Genomic DNA, 22396 nt, shown 5'->3' with positions numbered 1-22396 from the left:
CAATACATCAATCAAATTTAGGGAATTTAACATTGATGCTATATTATCATAATTAATAGTAGTAGTAGATCATATTACAAGATAAACATTTTTGTCAGTTGCCCCAACAACAGCATTACACATTTTTCTAAATCCAAATCTGGGTTCCAGCGGAACCCATCCACTGCATTTGTTTGTGAGGTCTTTTCTGTCTCCTTTGATCTGAAACAGTGCCTCAGGGTTTCCTTGTCTTTCAGGACATTGGCATTTATGAAGAATACAATCAGTGGTTTTATAAATTTCCTTTTATTTGGACTTGATTGATTGTTTTTTAATGATTAAACTCAGGTTGAGTGTTTTGGGCAGCAACACTTCATAAGTGATGCTGTATTCTTTTCAGTGCATCCCATCAGGAAGTACTTACCACTTGATTAAGAGGGTATCTGGCAAGTTTCTCCACCAAAAAAGTATCTTTTTTCCCTTTGAAAGAAAATGGTTGTGGGTAGGGGCACCTGGGTGGCTCAGTCAGTTAAGCAGCTGCCTTTGGCTCAGGTTATGATTCCAGGAACCCCACGTGTTCAGCGGGGAGCCTGTTTCTCCCTCTGCCGCTGCCCCTGCTTGTGCGCGCTCTCTCTCTCTCTTTCTCACTGTCAAATAATAAATAAAATCTTTGGGAAAAAAAAGAAAGGAAGAAAATGTTCATGGGTAGACAGCTAGAGACTATATAAAAAATATCATTTCCTAACAAATTTCACCCAGGGCTTTTAGCACCTATTGGTGATTCTTAACCCAAATCACTTGTTCCTATAGGAAGTTTGAAAATGGTAGCTTTCTAATTCTCTTATTCCTTTCATTTGGTGTTCAATTTTAAAAGACAGTTTTCCCATCCCCTCCACTTTTAAACCTTCATCCATTATGTTACGTGTTTATATCAATACAGGTTTAAGAATTTTCTTTTTGTTTAATGTTACAATCCTTTGCTGTCATTATTCATTTTGACGCTCAAATTTTAGTTGATTTGGCAGGTGAAAGTTCATTCAAGCTGGATTCTTTGTCCTTTTCCTATGTTTTTTTTTTTTTTTCAGTTTTTGAGCATTCCTTTTTAATTCCAGTCAACATCGTAGGGGTCTTTTCTTTATGTCTATCCCATTTAGATGTCACTGTAAAAAACAATTTCCTAAGCAATTTCCTTTCAAAATGTTTTGTCTTTAGAATATAGCCCAGTGACATTATATAACGAAATACTATATTCAGAAGTTGGAATAGTTCTTTTCATCTATATGCGCAGGTTGCTTTATGATCACTTTGCTGTAAGGATAGCCCTATTTGGGTTTTTGTGCTTAATTTTTGTGGTTTTCCCCCATCCTACTTGATTCAACTTTATTTTTTTTTTTTTTATTTTGATAGAGATCACAAGTAGACAGAGAGGCAGGCAGAGAGAGAGGAGGAAGCAGGCTCCCTGCTGAGCAGAGAGCCCGGCTCGGGCTCCATCCCATGACCCTGGGATCATGACCCGAGCGGAAGGCAGAGGCTTTGACCCCCTGAGGCACCTAGGTGCCCCTAATTTTATTTTTTAAATGTGTAAAATAGTTAACATGACACCAGAAATAAAGTTTTACAAAATAATATGCTCAGAATTATGAGGCCCTTCCTTTTCCCTTCTCTGGTTCTCACTTACTACACTGAGTATCCTGGTGTTTCTTTGTTTCCTTTTTGAAAAATAGATAGACGGATATAGATGTAGTCTTCTTTTTCTTTTAATGGAAAATGGTAGCACACCATGGCACCTGGGTGGCTCAGTCAGTTAAGCGTCTTCAACTTAATGTCATGATCTCAGGGGTCCAGGGATCAAGCTCCATATTGGGTCCTCTGCTTGGTGGGGAGTCTGCTGCTCCCTCTACCTGTGTGCTCTCTCTCTCTCACTCTCTCATTTAAAGCAAATAAATAAGATCTAAAAAAGAAAAATGGTAGTACAGCAAATACACTATTTTGTACTTTTTTAATGTAACAACATGCATAGAAATCTCCCCATATCCACTTAAAGAAATTATTCTCATTCTTTCTTAAAATTGGTTTGTACTCCACTGTGAAGATATATCATAGCTTTTTCAGTCAGTCTTATCTATGAGCATTTAGGGTATTTACAGTATTTTGCAAATTTTTGTGCAATGAATAACCTTGTGTGTGTGTTTGGGTTTTCTTGTTTGTTTATTCATGTATTTAGAAGTATATCTTCAAAGTAAATTCTTAGAAGTGGGATTTCTGGGTCAAACATAGACTGAAGAGCCATATGCTTCATACATTTGGGGTTACTGAGTCAGAAAGTGAATGAATATGTATCTTTCCTAGATGTTGAGAAAATCCCTTCTGTAGAGGCTATACTATTTTGTGTCTCCACCAATGTTTGAGAGTGCTTGTTTTCTCACAGCCTCTCCAACAGAGTACATGATTAAATTTTGGACCTCTAATAAAATGGAAGAAATGGTATTTTACTTGTGGTTTAATTTGCATTTATGTAATTATGAACAAGAGCTTTTCATTTAAATGGAGTTTTTTTTTTTTTTAAAGATTTTACTTATTTATTTGACAGAGAGAGAGATCACAAGTAGCCAGAGAGGCAGGCAGAGGGGGTGGGGGAAGCAGGCTCCCCGCTGAGCAGAGAGCCCGATGCAGGGCTCGATCCTAGGACCCTGAGACCATGACCCTAGTCGAAGGCAGACGTCTAACCCACTGAACCACCCAGGCGCCCCTGGAGGTTTTTTTTTTTAAGATTGTATTTATTTGACAGAGAGAGAGATATCACAAGTAAGCAGAGAGGCAGGCAGAAAGAGAGAGGGGTGGGGGAGCAGGCTCCCTGCTGAGCAGAGATCCTGATGCAGTGCTCGATCCCAAGACCCTGAGACCATGACCTGAGCCGAAGGCAGAGGCTTAACCCCCTGAGCCACCCAGTGACCCCTAAATGGAGATTTTTTTTTAATCCTACTAAAGATTTTTGCTTTAGTCTAAACTAGGTAATTTTTTTAGACCAATATCTTAGGAGATTTCTTAAGGCTCATATATCCTATAACTATTTCTTAGTTTACTATTGACATGGTCCTGTTTAATTGTAATTTGACTTTTAAGACAGGATTTTTCCTGCCATGATGGTAACAAAAGCTTAAAAGTGGCCTTAAAAATAATGTAATTATATGTCATGAAAAACTCACATTACAATAAAACTTTAGGTTAAGAAAACATAAAAATCTAGGTTTTCATCATGTGGTTTTTTTTTTTTAAGGTTTATTTATTTATTAGAGAGAGAAAGCACATGTTGTGGGTGCACATGGTGGAGAGCAGAGGTAGAGAAGCAGACTCCCATATGGCTTAATCTCACAAACTTGAGATCATGACGTGAGCTGAAAGCAAGAGTCAGATGCTTAACCAACCGAGCCACCCAAACACCACTCATCGTGTGTTAATATTTATTTATTTTCATAATATATGAAGTTCTGAAGTATTTTGTTACTGAAAAGTATCATTTGTAGCACATACTATGAATAATAGATAACCTGAAAGTGACTAAAACCTTAGATTTTAATGATTTATTCACTTTCTATCAATATATCTTTACATTTTACCCATCAAATTATATTTTCATTTACCTACTTATATTCCTTAAATGTATTTTGACTGAAATGGAAAATTTATTATATAAATGAACTTCCACAAGAAGATTAGCTCAATGTCTATAGAAATTAACCTTGTAATATTATTTAAGTATTATCAGTATGTACATACAAATATTATTAATGTATCAACCAGGTATTAGATAGAAAACAGTAGATATTGCAAGCAGGGAGTTGGGACAATTGATACTGAACATTAATATGATTTTTTATCATATTGAAACTACTCTATTAATTTCTTACTTAAAATTTAGTTTGCCATATGTTGAAAGCATCATTTTTACGATACGTCCTTTTTCTAAAATAGGAAAAAAAGACGAAAATCAAACTCTTCTTAACAAAGTGTCCTCTTCATCTCAGGTGACATTCCCGGAATGTGTACGGTGGATAACGATCGAGTTTGACCCCCAGTGTGGCACTGCACAGTCAGAAGATGTCCTTCGTTTGTTGATTCCTGTTAGAACTATTCAGAATTCAGGATATGGACCAAAATTAACATCTGTTCATGAAAATCTGAATTCCTGGATAGAATTAAAGAAATTTTCAGGGTCCGCTGGGTGGCCTACTATGGTTTTAGTGTTGCCAGGTAAGTTATTTTTTCTCTTCATGTTTAATATGGTAAAATCTACACACTTATAATAATTATGCTTAGTAAGGATCCATCACTGAAGATGTTTACAACTTTTGGAAGGATTTTTTCAAGACCTGCTATGCATCTGATTGCACTTGAGTACTGAAAAAGACTCTGGGTGTGGGGTATAGCATGACTGAGTTTTAGAAGAGAGAATGTTGTGAGGATCTTCTGGAAAAAGATTAGCTTGACCAAAGCAGAGTTAATACTGAGGAGTGGCTGCCTGCACAGTTGGGAACAAACTCTAGAAAAAGTGGATTTGCTCTTTTATTTTCCCCAGTAAGTGAAAGATACTGAGAACTTAACAGGACTCTTTTCCATTCAGGAGAATTGGTCAACCACCTAACCTTCTGAGTTATGGTTTTTTTTTTTTTTTTTAAAGGTTTTATTTATTTATTTGACAGAGAGAGATCACAAGCAGACAGAGAGGCAGGCAGAGAGAGAGGAAGGGAAGCAAGCTCCCCGCTGAGCAGAGAGCCCGATGCGGGACTCGATCCCCGTACCCTGAGATCATGACCTGAGCCGAAGGCAGTGGCTTAACCCACTGAGCCACCCAGGCGCCCCCCTTCTGAGTTATGTTAAAGCTATTGTTTTTCAGTTCTTTGGGCTTGGAGGGATGTGTATTCGCATTTGTGGTTGTGTGTGTCAGAGACGGACAGGCAGCACTTCTGTTATTGCTATTACTGGTATTCTTTCAAAGAAAGTTTGTAAGTTATTAAAACTGTATGTAGTCTGTTGTGTTTTTAACCAATTAACCATAAATATTCTTGTGATTCCTCAAATTCACAGCCTGTTTGAATTCAGAAGCTTGTGTCTTCTGGTCTGACCTGCCTTGTTTGTTTGTGAGGGGCCAGGTTAGAGGATTGCTCATTTTGAAACAGAAAAGGCTAACTAACCTAGGTCACCCTGGTAATTGACAGGTAATTGAAAAAATGGTTATGTAACAAAGGTAGAACATTTGATGTTGAGAGGTTGGTCCTAAAGAAAAATAATAACAATTCACTTGGGATGTTTCTGTTGTTGGCCAGCGTGGTTTTTAGCAGTCTTAATCCGGCACATACAGGAACACCCCTAACACCCCAAAAAGACTGGGCTTTTTAGTATCTGATTTGTATTGCCACCTATCTTGAGATAGATGAAAGATATTTTATATCTTTAATTTTATATTTATATAATTTTAATAAAATTGTTTCAGATTTTGAACTCAATGTTTTTCTTTAGGAAATGAGGCCCTTTTTTCATTGGAAACTGCATCAGATTATGTGAAAGATGACAAAGCTTCTTTCTATGGTTTTAAATGTTTTGCAATTGGATACGAGTTTAGCCCTGGACCTGATGAGGTAAGAAGGAATTATCTTCTCATTCTATTAAGAGTGTGTTTTTGAGGGCTGCTATTAACTAAAGTTGTATTTGCTACCTGTATTCAAGAACTCTGAAATTTATTTTAAGTTAGGGTGTATAATTTAGAATTCCTTCTGGTTTAATTTTGTGTAGTGGTTTTTTTGTTTTTTTGTTTTTTGTTTTTTGCTTTTTTTGCTACTTTTAATACATGAAGAGAATGGAGTCTGTGCAACATGACGTAGCCTTTAAAGAAAGTATAATTGTGCCTGCTTCAAATCCCCTCAGGTGGCTGTACCTTTCTGAGTAAATAATAGAACCTGATTTCACAATGGGACTAACTCAATATCCCTTCTAAGTGTTTCAAATCATATAATAAAAGTTGAAAAAAATTATCATGCTACTTTAAAGTAGTGAATGATAAGTTCTTTGGAAGATGAGCCTATAGGCCTGGACCTTGTAACATGTAGGAGATGTATTATTAACCCTCTTCTACTCTTAATTTAACCACTAGCTGACCTGTTCTTCCTTCCGGTCTCAAAAGTTAGGCTTGGATGCAAATCACATTATATTAATAAGCTACCTTATCTTCCAGACACTTTGTCCTACAAACATTTTTTTAAAGCACGTTTTTGTTTTTTTGTTTTTGTTTTTAATGATTATCCAGGGAGTTATTCAGTTGGAAAAAGAATTAGCCAATCTTGGTGGAGTTTGTGCCGCAGCTTTGATGAAAAAGGATCTAGCACTTCCTATTGGTAAGTCTGGTCGAGTACTAGGTGTTTATGATTTTTTTTTAAAGATTTTATTTATTTATTTGACAGACAGAGATCACAAGTAGGCAGAGAGGCAGGCACAGAGAGAGGGTGAAGCAGGCTCCCTGCTGAGCAGAGAGCCCGATACAGGGCTCGATCCCAGGACCCTGAGATCATAAACCTGAGCCGAAGGCAGAAGCTTAACCCACTGAGCCACCCAGGCACCCTGTGTTTATGATTTAAAAAAAAATTCAAGAGTAGAATATGCTTATTTAGGACATTCTGAAATAAATTATCAAAATCAATTCAGTAGTCACATACATTCATGAATAGTAATATACTAGTAGTTTGGGTTTTCTTTACTGAAGTGTCCTCTGGTCTTTTTTATTCACACACAGACATGCACAAAAACCCTCCTTAGGTAAGTACATGCTATGTGCCAGGCACTGGGTTAAGCACTGTATATATGATATTAAGCCAAAAGTTTGAGATATTTCTTAAATATCTTAGTGGACATATCAAGTTGGCAGGTGAATATTCATTGGCACTCAGGGGACAAGTCAGTGGAAATGTAATTTGAACACACTTGATATTTAAAGACATGGACCATGTGAAAGATGGGCTAGGAAGAGAATACAAATAAGAACTAGAAGATCCCCCAGGATCAAAGGTGGGACTTGCCAGAGTGTCAAAAATGGACAGACAGGATGAAAGAGGTGTAAAAAACACTCTGGTATAGCAGCCAAGGAGGTAGGAATAAAACCAGGAGAGAGGACATTCTTTTGAATGCAATTGAGAAGTCAGTTAAAATCTACCATCGAGTGGAGAAACCAATTGGTTACTTACATACTCAACAAGAAATATAGGAGAGAAACAGAAGGCCTTTAGACTAGAGTGAAAGAATGGGTAGTCAGAGCGGGGGTGCAGGTTGAATAGATATCTCTTTAGAAGAGTTTTCATGAGAAGCACAGCAGAGAAATGAGGCACTGGCAGGAGTAGTACCTCTTTATATGATACAAATTTGTATATGTAAGTTGATTTATAATCAGGATGATAAAGGTGAAACTAAAGTTAAAAATGTTTACTGATTCTGTGATGCTTGGCGTTGAACATTTATTTTCACAGTGTTTGGGAATAAAAGGCAATAATTGTATTTCCCCAATTCTAATCCCTAGAAGTCCATCTATAGCCCCTCCCTCTGAGACTACACCTCTCAGTTCATCCTCCTTCTTCCGTTCTCTTCTTCTTCTCATTTCTTCCTTCTCTGTTCCCTTCCATGCTTCTCAGTTCCCCTGTTCCTACTGAATGTTGTTACATGTACGAGCAAATGAGACATCTTGTGTTCTATTTATATGAAGAAAATGGGTATAACCTTTGGAGAAAATTTGTTAATACCTGTTCAAATTTTCTATGCCTTCTACTTTTTGATATAGCAATTGTTGTATTTACTTGCACAAATGCTCAAAAAATACGTGTTGTAAGATAGATTAATATAACAGTGCTTATGGTTATAAAACCTGAAAAACTGGTTGAATAACTCAAGGTACATCTGTCAGTGGAAATGTGTCCAGCTATAAAAACCAACAACAAAAGGAGTTCTCTATGTCCTTACCAGGAAAGATTCCAAACTATATTAACTGAGAAAAGCAAGTTGCAAAAGCTAGTCCCATTTTTGTGAACATTATGTTATATATATATATGAATATAGGTGTGTGTGTGGACAAATATGTATGTTGACACACATAAACTTATTTGCATACAGTTTCTTGAACAATACTTCAACTGTTGACCTGTTTATCTTCAGAAGGGAGATGATGGGAGAATTTTTCATTCTACAACTCCTGGATAATATGAATATTTCCTTTTTAAGATGTATAACCTTAGTAATGTTTTATATTAAACAATAAAGGAGAAAAGGGATAGAGGATACAATTATTACCTCATTTTTTCCTGTGACTCTTTTTACTAAAGGTATAGCTCTTCTTTCTATAACATACCAAAATAAAAAGACTCTGATTCCAAATAATCAGTTCCCTTATTTGGCGGGGGAAGGGATTATAAATAGGCTAAATGTAAAAGTACACATTTATATGCCTAAATATAGTCTATATCTTATGCAAATCACTCAATGGATAATTTTTTAGTATTGCCTTGAGAATTATAGCTTATATTCACACTGAAAATTACACTTTAAAAGGTAAAGCACTGAGACTGATCCAAAACGATAATAGTTCTTTTCAGTCTGGAATATCAGAATTATGAAAAAGGTATAATTAATGCAAAGGACTAGAAAGTTAAACTAAATATTGATATATGTTGATAAAACTTTTCATTCACACAACAGGTAATGAATTAGAGGAAGACCTTGAAATTCTTGAAGAGGCTGCATTGCAGGTATTGTTCCAAACATCATAAGGATAAGATTGTGCATTAATTTAAAAGGACTATTTTCATTCAGATCAACCTTATTTTTCTTGAATATAAGACTTTCCTCAAATACTTGATTCTATTCATTGGCAGATAAAGATACTTCTTGGTGGGAGAAACCCAAGTGAGCTCTTGCTGTGCTGCACAGTGGTTGTTAAATCTGAAAGGAGACATAAATCCTGGGGGTGGGAGTGGGGGAAGTGGGGGGTTGGAAGAAGAGTTACCCAGTACCTGGGGGATAGGGGAAGGCTTTACAGAACTGTTGACATTGAAATTAGATCTTGAAAGTTTTATTTACCAGTTAGAAAAAGAGAAAAGAGTATTAATAGTAGTAATATAAATAATGCCTATAGAGCACTTTATAGTTTATCATATCTTTAATATTATCTATTTTGGAATTTTCATTTTGAAGTCAATACTCTCTTTTGCACCTTACAATACAATAACTGCAGTTTAGAGAAATCCTATGATTTGTCTAAGAATTCAACTAATTGGGAGATAGAGTCAGGTACCTACAGCTAATGGTTTAAATCTTATTTATTTCCCAAGATGAATTGATCACAGCAGTAATAATAAAAACAGACATTATTTGATCTTGACCTCATCAAATACTATTCCAAATACTTTGAATTTTTAAAAAAAATTTTTATTAACATATAATGTACTATTAGCCCCAGGGGTACAGGTCTGTGAATCGCCAGGTTTACACACTTCACAGCACATACCCTCCTCAATGTCCAAAACCCAAACACCCTCTCCCTACCTCCCTACCCCCAGCAACCCTCAGTTTCTTTTGTGAGATTAAGAGTCTCTTACGATTTGTCACCCTCCCCATCCCATCTTACTTCATTTTTTCCTTCCCAAGCCCCCAAACCCCCCACATTGCCTCTCAAATTCTTCATATAATTGTCTTTCTCTGATTGACTTATTTTGCTCAGCATAATACCCTCTAGTTCCATCCACATCATTGCAAATGGCAGGATTTCATTTCTTTTGATGGCTGCATAGTATCCCATTGTGTGTATGTAGATAGATAGATAGATAGATATAGATGTGATATATATATATATCACACCTTCTTTATCCATTCATCTGTGCATGGATATCTAGGTTCTTTCCATAGTTTGGCTATTGTGGACATTGCTGCTATAAACATTCAGGTGCATGTACCCCTTCAGATCACTACGTTTGTATCTTTAGGGTAAATACCCTAATGCAATTGCTGACAGGCTAATAGAGTTTATGTGCAGCCACAGTCAGGCTTCTGTCCACTTTTAGCCCAAGGCAGGACCTTGATCCCCACCCACATAAGAGAACAGATATAGTCCAACCAGGAAAGATACTAATAATGGGAACACAGAAAGTGGGAGACTCCACAGCTGCCTGTAGAGGGAGGCCTGGCCCAGACAGATGGGGATGCAGCACAGCGAGGGCTAGACTGGGCAGGGATGCACTGTCTCAGGTAGCATGCATATCTCTGATGTGTCACTTGTTTTTGTGGAAGGAAAGAGGCTGGAAGTATTATCCCATCTTTTTCCCTCCTGGGGAGCCTATTTTGTAGGCTCTTTTTCCCGCCTGGGGAACCTGTTTTATAGGCTAAAGGAGCTGTAAGGCATGGAGAGAAAATATGTTCCCCCAAAAGGACTCCCTAAAATTCTGTAAGTTCAAGAAACTCATGTAATTTAAATTTTACATTTTAAATACATAACTGTTCTCTTTTACCCATCAGGTGTGCAAAACCCATTCCGGTATTCTTGGAAAGGGTTTAGCTCTTTCTCATTCACCAACTATATTAGAGGCACTTGAAGGAAATTTACCACTTCAAATCCAAAGCAATGAACAGTCCTTTCTGGATGATTTTATTGCTTGTGTTCCAGGATCAAGTGGTGGCAGGCTTGCAAGGTAATACGCTTTAAGCACTACAATTCCTGACTGTCTGGTCTTGTCTCTCTCCTTATTTCTGAAGAAAAACTAAAGGAAAGTCATTAAGATGTTAAAATGCAGCCTTAAATAATCTGGTTTATATGTTTTGAACTTGCTGAAGTATAAAATGATAAATATTTTAAAAATATATGGTTGTTGTTAGTTGATTAAAGTTTCCTTGGTGAACTTTTATTTAAAAAAATAGATGGAGCACATGGTATAATTGAGAAGTATATGTATATTCAATAATAACATGTAATATCTAGACTAAACTTAAATTTATCACTGTATTTTATTTTAATCAGATTTCTCTTGAAAGCTACCAATAATATAAATATAAATTAAGAATTTAAATGAAATAATTTGAGGTTGTAGAGTTCTCATTTATTTTTTTGCTATTTGCTTCTTTTTTTTAATGGAAAGAAAAAATATCCTAGCTTGTTTGATTTTACTAGTAATTACAGAAGTCCAACTTCTTCCCAGTTTTAGTTTTAATAAAAGAGATTCCTCTGTGGTTCTTAAAAACCAAAATGGTGATTGGAAAATAGAAAATCATTTAAATCAGCCTCACTGCTAACTTTATGGACAATCTTATGTAACACAACAGAATTACTTATCACTTATCTCCCAGGACAACTTGAATGTAGATCATGCAATGAATTCAAGAATGGATATCCCAGAGTATAGAAATTTGACAGAATTTTCATGGAAGGTAATGAGGAAAGATAGTTGAAAAATTGTGTGAAGAGAAGATAGTGTATCTTTAACCTAGCTGTCCTCAAGCAAGTACAATGCCATTTCTGTCACTGCTTTTATAGAGGAGCTGTTCTTTCCCAGGTTTTCAGTCTGGCAAATTAAGGCAGATGTCCTTCAGTAAAATGCATATGCTTAAGACTTAAAATATATATAACCTAAATTCATTTTCTTGGTTATTATATCATCCATGTTAAAATGTCAAGTTTTCTGATTTTAAAATTATTTCTATTTTATTTATAAAACCATCAGAAATCTCATGTACTTTGACATATTTTTTAACAAATTTGTCATTAACAGTTTGCAAGGGAGACACTTGTGATTTTCACTGCATTGGAAATGAAGATATTGTTTTAGCATTTTGTTTGATACAGGTTTTATTCATTTGGCTTAATTTCATGTTAATCATTAAAGATACTGATGAATATTTAGTTTTTTGCTTGCTTTTTCGTCACTCTCAGGTGGCTTCAGCCAGACTCTTATGCTGATCCTCAGAAAACATCTCTGATCCTGAACAAGGATGATATTCGTTGTGGTTGGCCTACCACCATAACTGTTCAAACAAAAGACCAATATGGGGATGTGGTACATGTTCCCAATATGAAGGTAATTATATCAGAATTAAAGTAATAGTCATCATGGGACGCCTGGGTGGCTCAGTTGGTTAAGCAGCTGCCTTCGGCTCAGGTCATGATCCCAGGGTCCTGGGATCGAGTCCCACATCGGGCTCCTTGCCCTCCGCAGGGAGCCTGCTTCTCCCTCTGACTCTGCCTGCCATTCTGTCTGCCTATGCTCGCTCTCGCTCACTCTCTCTCTCTGACAGATAAATAAATAAAATCTTTAAAAAAAAATAGTCATCAAAGCACTGACTATTTTAACTAATAAAATTTTAGGGAAAAACAAGTGGCTAGGGCCCATTTGCAGTACTGTCTTCATATTTAGAGAGGAAGCCAAAAAATTATTTAAATGATTTATTTATATTAATTAGTATACACTTCCACGTTATATATTTTATTATTTCTGTCTTACATTTTGCTAGGAGGTATGGTGATCAAAAGAAGTATAAGAAAGTGTTCATTTATGTACGTAGAGGGAAGGCCCTTATTATGTAGTGATTGAATAAATCAGTGAAAGAACACATTTTTTTTTATTAATTTCTTTTAAGCGTAACAGAATTCATTGATTATGCACCACACCCAGAACACATTTTAAAACTTTGTATGTATTTTTTAAAAGACTCAAACACACTGAGTGATGGACTTTCAGGAGGGTACGTGATGTAATGAGCACGGGGTATTATATAAGACTGATGAATCCCTGAACTCTACCTCTGAAACTAATACACTATATGTTAATTAGTTGAATTTAAATTTTAAAAGACTAGGTACATTCTGTATTTGGTACTGTTGAAACATTTAAAATATAATATTGGTACATATTAAATTAGAAGTTTGTGGTGAAGGTTCCTTGGAAAGTTAAAAATAGAATTGCCTTGTGATCCAGTAATCACACTCTACTGGTTATTTACCCCAAAATACAAAAACACTAATTCAAAGGGGCATATACATATGTGTTTATTGCAGCATTATTTACAGTAGTGAAATTATGGAAGCAGCACAAGTGCTCATCAACAGACGAATGGATAAAGAAAAGGTTGTATATATGCACACACACACATACACAATGGAATTTTGTTCAGCCACAAAAAAGAATGACATTTTGCCATTTGCAACACCATGCATGGAGCCAGAGAGTATAATGCTAAGAGAAATAAGTCAGACACAGACAAATATTAAATAATTTCACTTATATGTGAAATTATTTATGTGTAAAAAAACAAAACAAAGGGAAGAAAAGAGAAACCAAGAAACAGACTCCTAACTGTAGGGAACAAATTAATGGTTACCAGAGGGGAGGGAGATTGGGGGATAATGGCTGAAATAGGTGATGGGAGTAGACTTTTAGTGTGATAAGCACTGAGTAAGGTATAGAATTGTTGAATCACTATATTGTATATCTGAAACACTGTATCTTAGCTATACTAGAATTACAATAAAAAACTTAATAAAAAAATTAGAAATACATGAATTTGGATAATAAAAGAATGGGAAACGGAAATAGTCATATGCTACATTAATGGATATAGTTATTTGGATATGTCTTTCCTGAGACATTAATTAATAATAACATTTTAGAGCATATTTTAATGCACTAAATGAATCCATTATGATATAATTAATGTAACTATCTCATTTTAAACTTTTATTATATTTCTAAAAAAAATGTATTGAATGAAAATTTGTTTCGGGCAGTTCCCCAGCGGCTCCCAACCCCTCAAAGATTTGTTGTTGCAAAGTGATTTGGTTGTTTGAAGCTTAGAATTTATTAAGCCACAAAATCCTATTCACTCACAGAGTAGTTTATTTTAGGGAAAAAAAAAAAGTAGTGTAACTGTCATTCTGCAATATCTCAGTATTCTTAAAGTATAAAATTGTTCAGTGATTTACTTCAAGGTTCATAGTACATAGGCAAATGTACTTTTGATGCTAATTTATTTAGTGTAATTGTAGTTGTTTAAAGAAAGATTTAATCAAAATATATGCGGCTATATATTTGTGTACATAAGTGGCTGTATACAGCCAAAAAATACAATGACTGTAATTTTAAAAATCAGGTGTCTTTAAATTTGGAAGTATTCACTTTTTATCTTTTCCCTTTTTTTCTTTTTATTACATTTAAAGTTTAAACCTTTTAATGATGGCAATGCATTTAAGCTAAAGAATTTTACTTTTTACCTTTAAACTTCTATGTTTTTTAAATATAAGATGGATTTGTAGTATTCCCAGGGCATAATGCCAGTCCAAATTCTTCTATTATGTGTTATTTTTTAAGTCTTATCAATAGAGTACATTTTCTTCTGCAGAATAGTATAGCTAAAATGGAGATTGGTGCTTTAAATGTGAATTACCTAATAAAGTAATTTAATGTTATTCCCTGCAAGAATTCAAGAATTCACTGAAGGTTCATTCTGCTGTCCTGTACTTTATGAATAGTGGCATTTATTTTTATTTTATGTTTTGATGTCTATGAGTATTTGTTCCAGAAATCAAGACCTCTTTTACACAGTTTCACATTGTAGAATTATCTTGCGGTCATTTTGCACACCTTTGAAAGGAATGCCTGAGACGGACCTGTGGTCACATAAAATTTATGGAGATGTGGGTCCACACTTGTTAATTATTTCTTTAAATGTGTCATAGACAATTATATAGTAATAGTATTTGGTTTTTATAATGTGGTTAGGTGGAGGTGAAAGCCGTTCCTGTTTCTCAGAAAAAAACATCTTTACAACAAGAGCAAGTGAAAAAACCTCAAAGGATCCCTGGCAGCCCTGCAGTAGCAACTGTGCCTTCCAATACTGATATGACCTTTGGCGGGCTGGCATCTCCGAAGCTGGATGTTTCCTATGAACCCATGATAGTGAAGGAAGCTCGGTATATTGCCATAACAATGATGAAGGTAATTTATTTCACTCATCAGAAAAGTTTTATTTTCCACCCTTTTCACTTAACAGGCATTTCAGTGATCCTAACACAGACACAAAATTACAGGTCAAGAGCTATTGATAGGTACAAACTTGGAATATTTTTTTTAGGATGATTTTTTTTTCCTCCAAAGAGGATTTTCACTTATTTTTTTGGCAGATGCCTAAGGCAGATTCCAGTAATAGATCAAGTTAATCCAGTCAGAGATTGAGATGGTTGAAAACTCAGTTTCATTTCCTGCAAAAGTATTTGTCTATTTTCAATTTACCACTTCTACCTAGGATATAGAACCCTTCAAGAATTCAGTTTACCTAGCCCCCCTTCACTTTGGGGTTCTCTTATATGCCAGCCTTAAGTCTTTGGGTTCTCTACTTTGGGGGTTTTTTGCTCTCCACTGCCTTTAGACAGATTTTTTAAAATACTTTGTGCAGCATTTTCAGTTCTCTCCAGAGGCATTGCTAGATTAAATTAGAAAATTGCACATTAGTTAAAGCGGAGTTAGGAATTGTGCCTGTAACAGAGAACAGTAGTGAGCCATTGAAGGCTTTCAGTTAGAGAAACAGCACAGTTAGATTTGTGTTTGGTAACGATCATAATGGAATATGGAGAATTATTGGACAGATGATCAAGAGACATGATTGGGTTTAAGTCTCTTTTGGAGAGGGAGTGTTGACTTAATGTGGTAAAATGTATTAATCCCTTGAACTGATGAGAATAGTTTCAAGATCAGTAGTACTTGGTAGCTGAAGGGGATAAAGAGAAAGAGGTAAGAAATAAAAGGTGAAATTCACAGTTTGACCTTAAGTAGTAAGATTGATATTGGAGGAGGAGCAGATTTTGGTGAAAAAGATAATATTTTGGGGTGTAATGAATTTTAGATATCTCTGAAATATCCGTGCGAAGATATATAAAAGGAAGTTGGTTGTACAAACCTGAAGTGATCACAGATCTTACCTCAAGACAAGAATTTGGGAATAAATAGCACTTGGATTACTCATGATATCATGGAAGCAGATAATATCTATCTTCCATTTTGAGTGAAGGGAGAAGTTCCAGGGCAGGATCCTGAGAAACACCTGATTCTAAAACTTTTGTCTGCATCAAAATCATCTGCAGCGCTTATTTAAAAAGGAGATTTTCCAATAATATGAAGATTTAGATTCAGTAGGTCTGGAGAGGGGTTCAAGAATTTGCAAATATGAAGAGTGATTCAAATTCAAAACCTACGCTTTGAGAAACATTGATTTACAAAATAGGTTAAGAGAAAAAAAAAAAAGAAAGAAAAAAAGAAACATTGATAATAATATTAGCCAAAGAGATAGGACATTAAGCTAGGACCAGCATTTACTTTTTGCCACTTTCCCCCACTTAACCTACAGTAACTCACATAATCCTCACAACAGCCCTATAAATTTCTGGTTTTATTCCCATTTTACATACATGGAAACTAAAGCACAGAGAGAGGTGAAGTTAACTTGTTCAAGGCCACACAAGTGGCAGGAAGTCTGACTCCATGTTTGATTTTCCTGATCACTTCCTTATGGCATGTCTTGAAAGAACAGTTTGGGAGGGGTTAAGCAAATTATGCTGCAGAAGCAAAGTTTTGAAAAGGTTCTAGCAACAATGAATTCATCAATGATGTTGGCAGGAGCAGTTTTAAAACATTGTAGGTCAGAAGAATTTATAGATTGAGCAGAAGTAAGAATAACTGAGACAAAATGAGTAGATTAAGTCTTTCAAGATATTTGGTTCTAAGAAGAAACAGCAGAAATGGCATTGAGTGAAGGTTTTTAAGTTTGGGATGAATAGAGAAGGACTTAGACCCAATACTGATGAGGAGACAGTCCAGAGGAAGGAAACCAGGAAGATAGTCTGAGAGATGGAAATAGAGTCTAGAGTTCCAAACTCTTTATGAGGGAGGGGTGGGCCTTAAACAGGAGTGTCACCTCTTTCACCCTACAGGAGAGGGAAAAGAAAGTAATTAGTGCAGATGCTTGTTAATTTTTATGTTATACAGCCAAAAGAATTATTATGGTAGTAATCACACATTTTAAGTTGGATTAGGAGTGATGAATGTCAGGGTCAGGATTTTAAAACAAAGGGGGAAAAAAGGAAATATTCATTACAGAGAATGAAAGAGAACTGATGAGAAAAGAGTTATCACCCATCCTGAAGAATCAGATGAAATTGGGAAATCCTGTGTTAACATTGCAGTGTGTGTCATATGAACATGGGGAAAGTAATCATTTGGATTGATCAGAACTTTTCAAGACTATCCTGAGTAGAGTTAGAGCATTTACAGTATACCATCCTACACTGTCTCTGAGATACCAGTGCATGTTCTAGGAAAGGGATTTTCTTTTATCAGCCATTCACACCTACTGTGTGCTACTCAGCAGTCAACCAAATATTGTGGAGGATAGGGAAAATGAGATATTATCTGTTCTTTCATTAATAAATGCAGTATGTATTCTGAGGGAAAATGGTGGAGTGGAAAACACATTGTGCTGGGAATCTGGAACCCTGGGAGTTCCTGTTAGACCTACCCTTAAGCGGCATATTTCTCATTTGTGACTTTTTAGTAGGTGAAGGCAGCTTGGTCTTTTCTAAATCACATTCGTGAAAATAGAGAAGTGGGAAAAAGGAGGGAAGCTTCTGAGGGGTGTGGATGTGCCTTTCTTTAAATAGAGTAGAAGTTAGAAGTGAATGAGCCAGTTGGAGAACTTTACCTGAACTTTGAAAGTTAATGATCAATTTGGCAATATTGCAGGAATACAAAAATATTGGGAATAGTATAACTAGTTTCAGGTACCTGCAGTCCATTTTTGTCTTTACATTTCACCATAATTTTTTCCAGACTTTTTTTTTACCTTTTATTGAGAAACAGATTGTTCTCCAGGTCCAGTTGCAGCAGTCTTTATATTATGGATGTATATCCTGTTTTGGTTGTGAATTGTAAATCCTGTTCTCCCAGGTGAAGGCTTATCCTTGCCCTTTATAGCATCTTTTTTGGTGAGAAATCTAAAAATTTAATGTACTCAGAAGATTTTTTTTTTCCTCTAAGTTTGTTGATGGTTTGTTTGTTACATTTGGGTCTTTAGCACACTTAGAATTTATTTTTGTAAAGGGTATGATGTAGGTAATTGAGTTTTTCTTTTACTCCTATATGGAGAACCAGTTGTGTTATTGTTTTCTTATCACTGCCTTAGGAATGTTTCTAATGAGTTACTGGTCTTGGAATTTATTTTACTGGATTCTTACTGGTCTCTTCTTAAAGGTTTATGAAAATTACTCATTTGAAGAACTACGTTTTGCATCACCAACTCCTAAAAGGTAAGGATCATTTTTGCAACACATAGCTAAGACATGTATTGTCAGCTGCTTATAATTTACATCAACCTACATTCCAACTTTATTTTCCATAAGCAGATATTTTATAGTATTTTTTACATTCCAGTAGAGATTTACCACAGATTTTATAATGTGTAGATTTACCGATAGAATATATCAGTTGCAATATTGCCAATGTTACATAATGCTAAGGTCCTAGAGGAAGAATAATTAGTATCTAAAAAGATACATATTGGCTTCTTTAGAGTTGTTAGTTTTCTTTTCTGGGGTTTTTATTCCTTCTTTCCTTCACCTTATATGTTATAGAGCAATTTCAGTACATGTTGTACTTTTATTTTTAGCTCAGAGTCTTAAGTTTTCAGTTTTTGAGTATTCTTATCTCCAGATTTGAGCTGATTTTTTGACTTACTATTTTATTTGCTTGTTAGGAGAAGTACTTTTGGAAGCCTTGAAAAAATTATTAGATAGAATGTACCTTGGAGAGACTACTACCTCCATAAAATTTAGAAAAAAGCTCCAAAGTGGACCTGAAAAGATTTTTATATATTTCATTATAGCACATATCACATAACTTACTAGAAATTAACAGGTTACTGTGACTTTATTCTCACATGTATTCCAAGTAGAGTTTTAATGCATAATCTATAAAATTTTCTATAAAAATAGCCAAGTTTTGAGAATGTATCTTTGTCTAGAAATAGGGCATTAACATTCTATGTAAGGCTTAATTTTAGTTATAAAATGTCCATACAATGGAAGCATATGATTTTTATAAAAGAAATACGAACTCTATAAATTTATAATATGTTAAATAAGAAAATAGTGGCCATTTGCCTGTAAATAGTTTTTTCATATATATTAGGTATTTTAAACCTAATTAAGATAGTCTTATCTAAGTAAATGCATTATTTATTCATCAATATTATTAATTAAGCATCTGCAATGTGAGAGACATTGATATAGGCTTTTATGAACAAAATAGACAAGGTACTCGTTCTTAGGACATTTACATTCCTGTAGAGAAACAAACTATAAATAAATAAACAAAATGGGAATAATAAGTAAGTTTTTTTTGATAGAGAGTGATGAGGATAGGACAGTCCAGCAAAGTATTGGGTGATAGGAGAGGCCTGTGTGAGGAGGTGTTTTCTCATTAGAGAGCTAGATGGTAGTTGATCATGTTAAGATTTGGAGGAAGTTCGTTCTAGGCAGAGAAAAAAAGTTCGTGCTGGGGTGGACGGAGCTTGATGTCTTCAAGGAACCAAAAGAGAGCAGTGCAGGAGAGTAGTGAGCAAGAAGGAAGGTGGATGAGGATGAGATCAGAGAGCAGTATAGTAGTAGGGGTTTAGCCATCTTTAGCCTGCAGATCATATCAGGCCCGTTTTTGTAAAGAAAATTATGTTAGAACATAGCCTTACTCATTAGCTACGTATTGTCTGTGGCTGCTTTTTGTTTCACAGAGATAGAGTAGTTAAGTAGTGTGACAAAAACTGTTTTGCACGGTAGATTAAAATATCATTACCGAAAATACTACTGATCTCTGATGTAGAGTATCATGATTTCTAAGAGGGTCAAAAAGTCTGAGAAATGAGCTGGCGTTTTTGTTTGTTTGTTTGTTTGTTTGTTTGTTTTGGTTGGTACTGGGGTGAGTGAGAAGAGTTCTTCTTTGGCTATGTTAAAAATTGAGATGCCAAGATGCCTCCTGGCTATCTAAGTGGGGATGTTTCAGTTTTAAATTCAGGAGAGAAATAAAATTTGAGTCCTCTACATAGAGATGGTATTTAAAACAGAGGAATGGATGATCAACTAGAGAGATGCTATTTAAAGAAAAAAGAACTAGACCTATGTGGAATGTCCATAAATTAAGGGGCAGTCAGAAGGAGAGCCAACAAAACACTAAAAAACAGTGGCAAGCAATATAAGTACCTGGAGAATGTTGCAGAAGCAAAAAGAAGATATTTCAAGAAAGTAGGAGTTGTCAGCTATCAAATGCTATTGAGGGATTGCTGAGGATGAAGGAATGACCATTGAATTTGGGGTCATTGGTGACCAACAGAAGCAGTTACAGTGAAGTGCTGGGAACAAAGGCCTATCTAGGACCAGTTGTGGAAGAGAACTGGGAATTAAGAAATGGAGAGGGTGATTGTAGACCATTCTTTAGATAAGTTTTGATGTAATGGGAAAAGGGACATGAGACCTTACTAGAGTGTTGATGGTCATAATATCAAGGAATGTTAAAGTTAAGAGATTCTGAAGTTTGTTTGTATAGAAATGAGATGGAAATAAAAATGATTCAGTAAAGTGGGAGAAGTTGATGATGAGTGAGAATGAGCAAGGCAATTACAGCATGGAAGTGTTGAGGGAATGAGATTCACAGGACAAATGAGGGGGCTGGCTTTAAATAAGCAACAAGGCACTTCTTGGATTTTATCAGGACAGAAGGTAGAGATATGGAAAGTTGGTTTATTAATCTGATTACAACTTTGGGGATGTATCTAATTGCTTCCATTTCTCACTGAAAAAGTGGTAAGGTTGTGATCTTCTGAGAGTGAGGAAGAAGGGTCATAAAGGTTTGAGGAGAAGAAAAATAAAATGGGTCATTTGGGAGGGTGGGAACACATACTATGACAGGACAATAGGATTGCCACCTGTTGTAATAATACAGTTAGAAATTATCTTAATGATGTTGTCAGCTGTTTAACCAAAAGTAAATTACACCTTATTCTTTTCAGACCCAGTGAGAATATGCTGATCCGTGTCAATAACGATGGCACTTACTGTGCAAATTGGACTCCAGGGGCTATTGGGCTCTACACTATTCATGTGACCATTGATGGCATTGAAATAGGTATTCTTTAAGTTATGAGTTACTTAGTGCAAACAACCAAAATCAGAATTGTCTTTCTGTTCTGGTTTTCTCCTTAACTTATATCATAGACACATGGACAGGTTCCATTACTTATTTGGGTCTTCATCCTCCTTTACAGTGAGTACTTAATTAGTACATTCATAACATCTCAAAATTTTGTAATAATTTATGGCATCATCATAGCACTCATGACTCCTTTCTTCCATTCTCTAATGTGACTGGTCAACGATGTTCTCCTTTCTGCTGCTCACCATGTGCTTACCTCATCCCCCTCTTACAGTCTTTCTTTCCTGGCATAGAGCAGAGCCCATCTTCTTCATCTTTGTATTTCCTAATCTAGATAAGTGCCTGGCACATAGTGGCTGCTCAATAAATAATTATCGAATGATTGAAGTTCTTTATCCACCACTAACTCTAAAAAGTATATTGCTTTTCCTTTGGTCATTAATCTTTTCCTTTACTATTCATATAATAGACAACAGTAGAACAAGAAAGCTCTAATAAGTGTTTATCAGTATGAATTTCTTGTAACACTAATTCCTGATGCTTTTCAAGAGAAGGGGCTTCTGTGATGAGGTAGATTTGGAAAACCTAAAACTCTTACCTTAGACATTTATACAATTCACATTAACATAGAAGGGATTCTAAAAGCGATGAAATTAAGAATCTTGTCTAACTTTAACACTTACCTGAAACCCTTTGCTGTAGGGAAGAGGGATTGAAGGTAGAGATAAAAGCAATACTGATTAACATTCCACCGGGGCACCTGGGTGCCTCAGTGGGTTGGGCCTCTGCCTTTGGCTCCGGTCATGGTCTCGGGGTCCTGGATCAAGCCCCGCTTCGGGCTCTCTGCTCAGCGGGGAGCCTGCTTCTTCCTCTCCCTCTGCCGGTCTCTCTGCCTACTTGTGATCTCTGTCAAATAAATAAATAAAATCTTAAAAAAAAAAAAAAAGACATTCCACCAAAATACCCTTTGAGGAACTCTGGTTTAAGTAGTTTATTTTTACAGTGAAGGTAGAGAGGCACTTTATGTTGATTGTAACTGGATACACTATGCATTAATGTAACTGTACAGAATCAGATATATCAGATGTCCCTATTCCAGGGACCTTTATCCTCAGTCTTTACTTCATTCTCCTTTATTTCAACATATCCATAAAGCC

General features: G+C 35.6%; 1 protein-coding gene across 7 annotated transcripts in view; it reads left to right on the top strand.

Annotated features, from left to right (window-relative positions):
• MYCBP2 (MYC binding protein 2) overlaps positions 1-22396 on the top strand; it is a 272910-nt gene that overhangs the window by 152045 nt on the left and 98469 nt on the right. For all 7 annotated transcript variants that reach the window (XM_059377903.1, XM_059377906.1, XM_059377905.1 and 4 more), the window contains 9 exons: positions 4005-4230; positions 5497-5615; positions 6281-6368; positions 8710-8759; positions 10522-10694; positions 11930-12074; positions 14772-14987; positions 18291-18346; positions 21097-21212. In XM_059377903.1, coding sequence (XP_059233886.1) covers positions 4005-4230; positions 5497-5615; positions 6281-6368; positions 8710-8759; positions 10522-10694; positions 11930-12074; positions 14772-14987; positions 18291-18346; positions 21097-21212 — 1189 coding nt within the window. The remainder of the gene's footprint in view (positions 1-4004; positions 4231-5496; positions 5616-6280; positions 6369-8709; positions 8760-10521; positions 10695-11929; positions 12075-14771; positions 14988-18290; positions 18347-21096; positions 21213-22396) is intronic.

Source organism: Mustela nigripes, chromosome 15, assembly GCF_022355385.1.
Source record: "Mustela nigripes isolate SB6536 chromosome 15, MUSNIG.SB6536, whole genome shotgun sequence".
Taxonomy (NCBI): domain Eukaryota; kingdom Metazoa; phylum Chordata; class Mammalia; order Carnivora; family Mustelidae; genus Mustela; species Mustela nigripes.
This window is presented reverse-complemented; position numbering and strand designations above follow the sequence as displayed.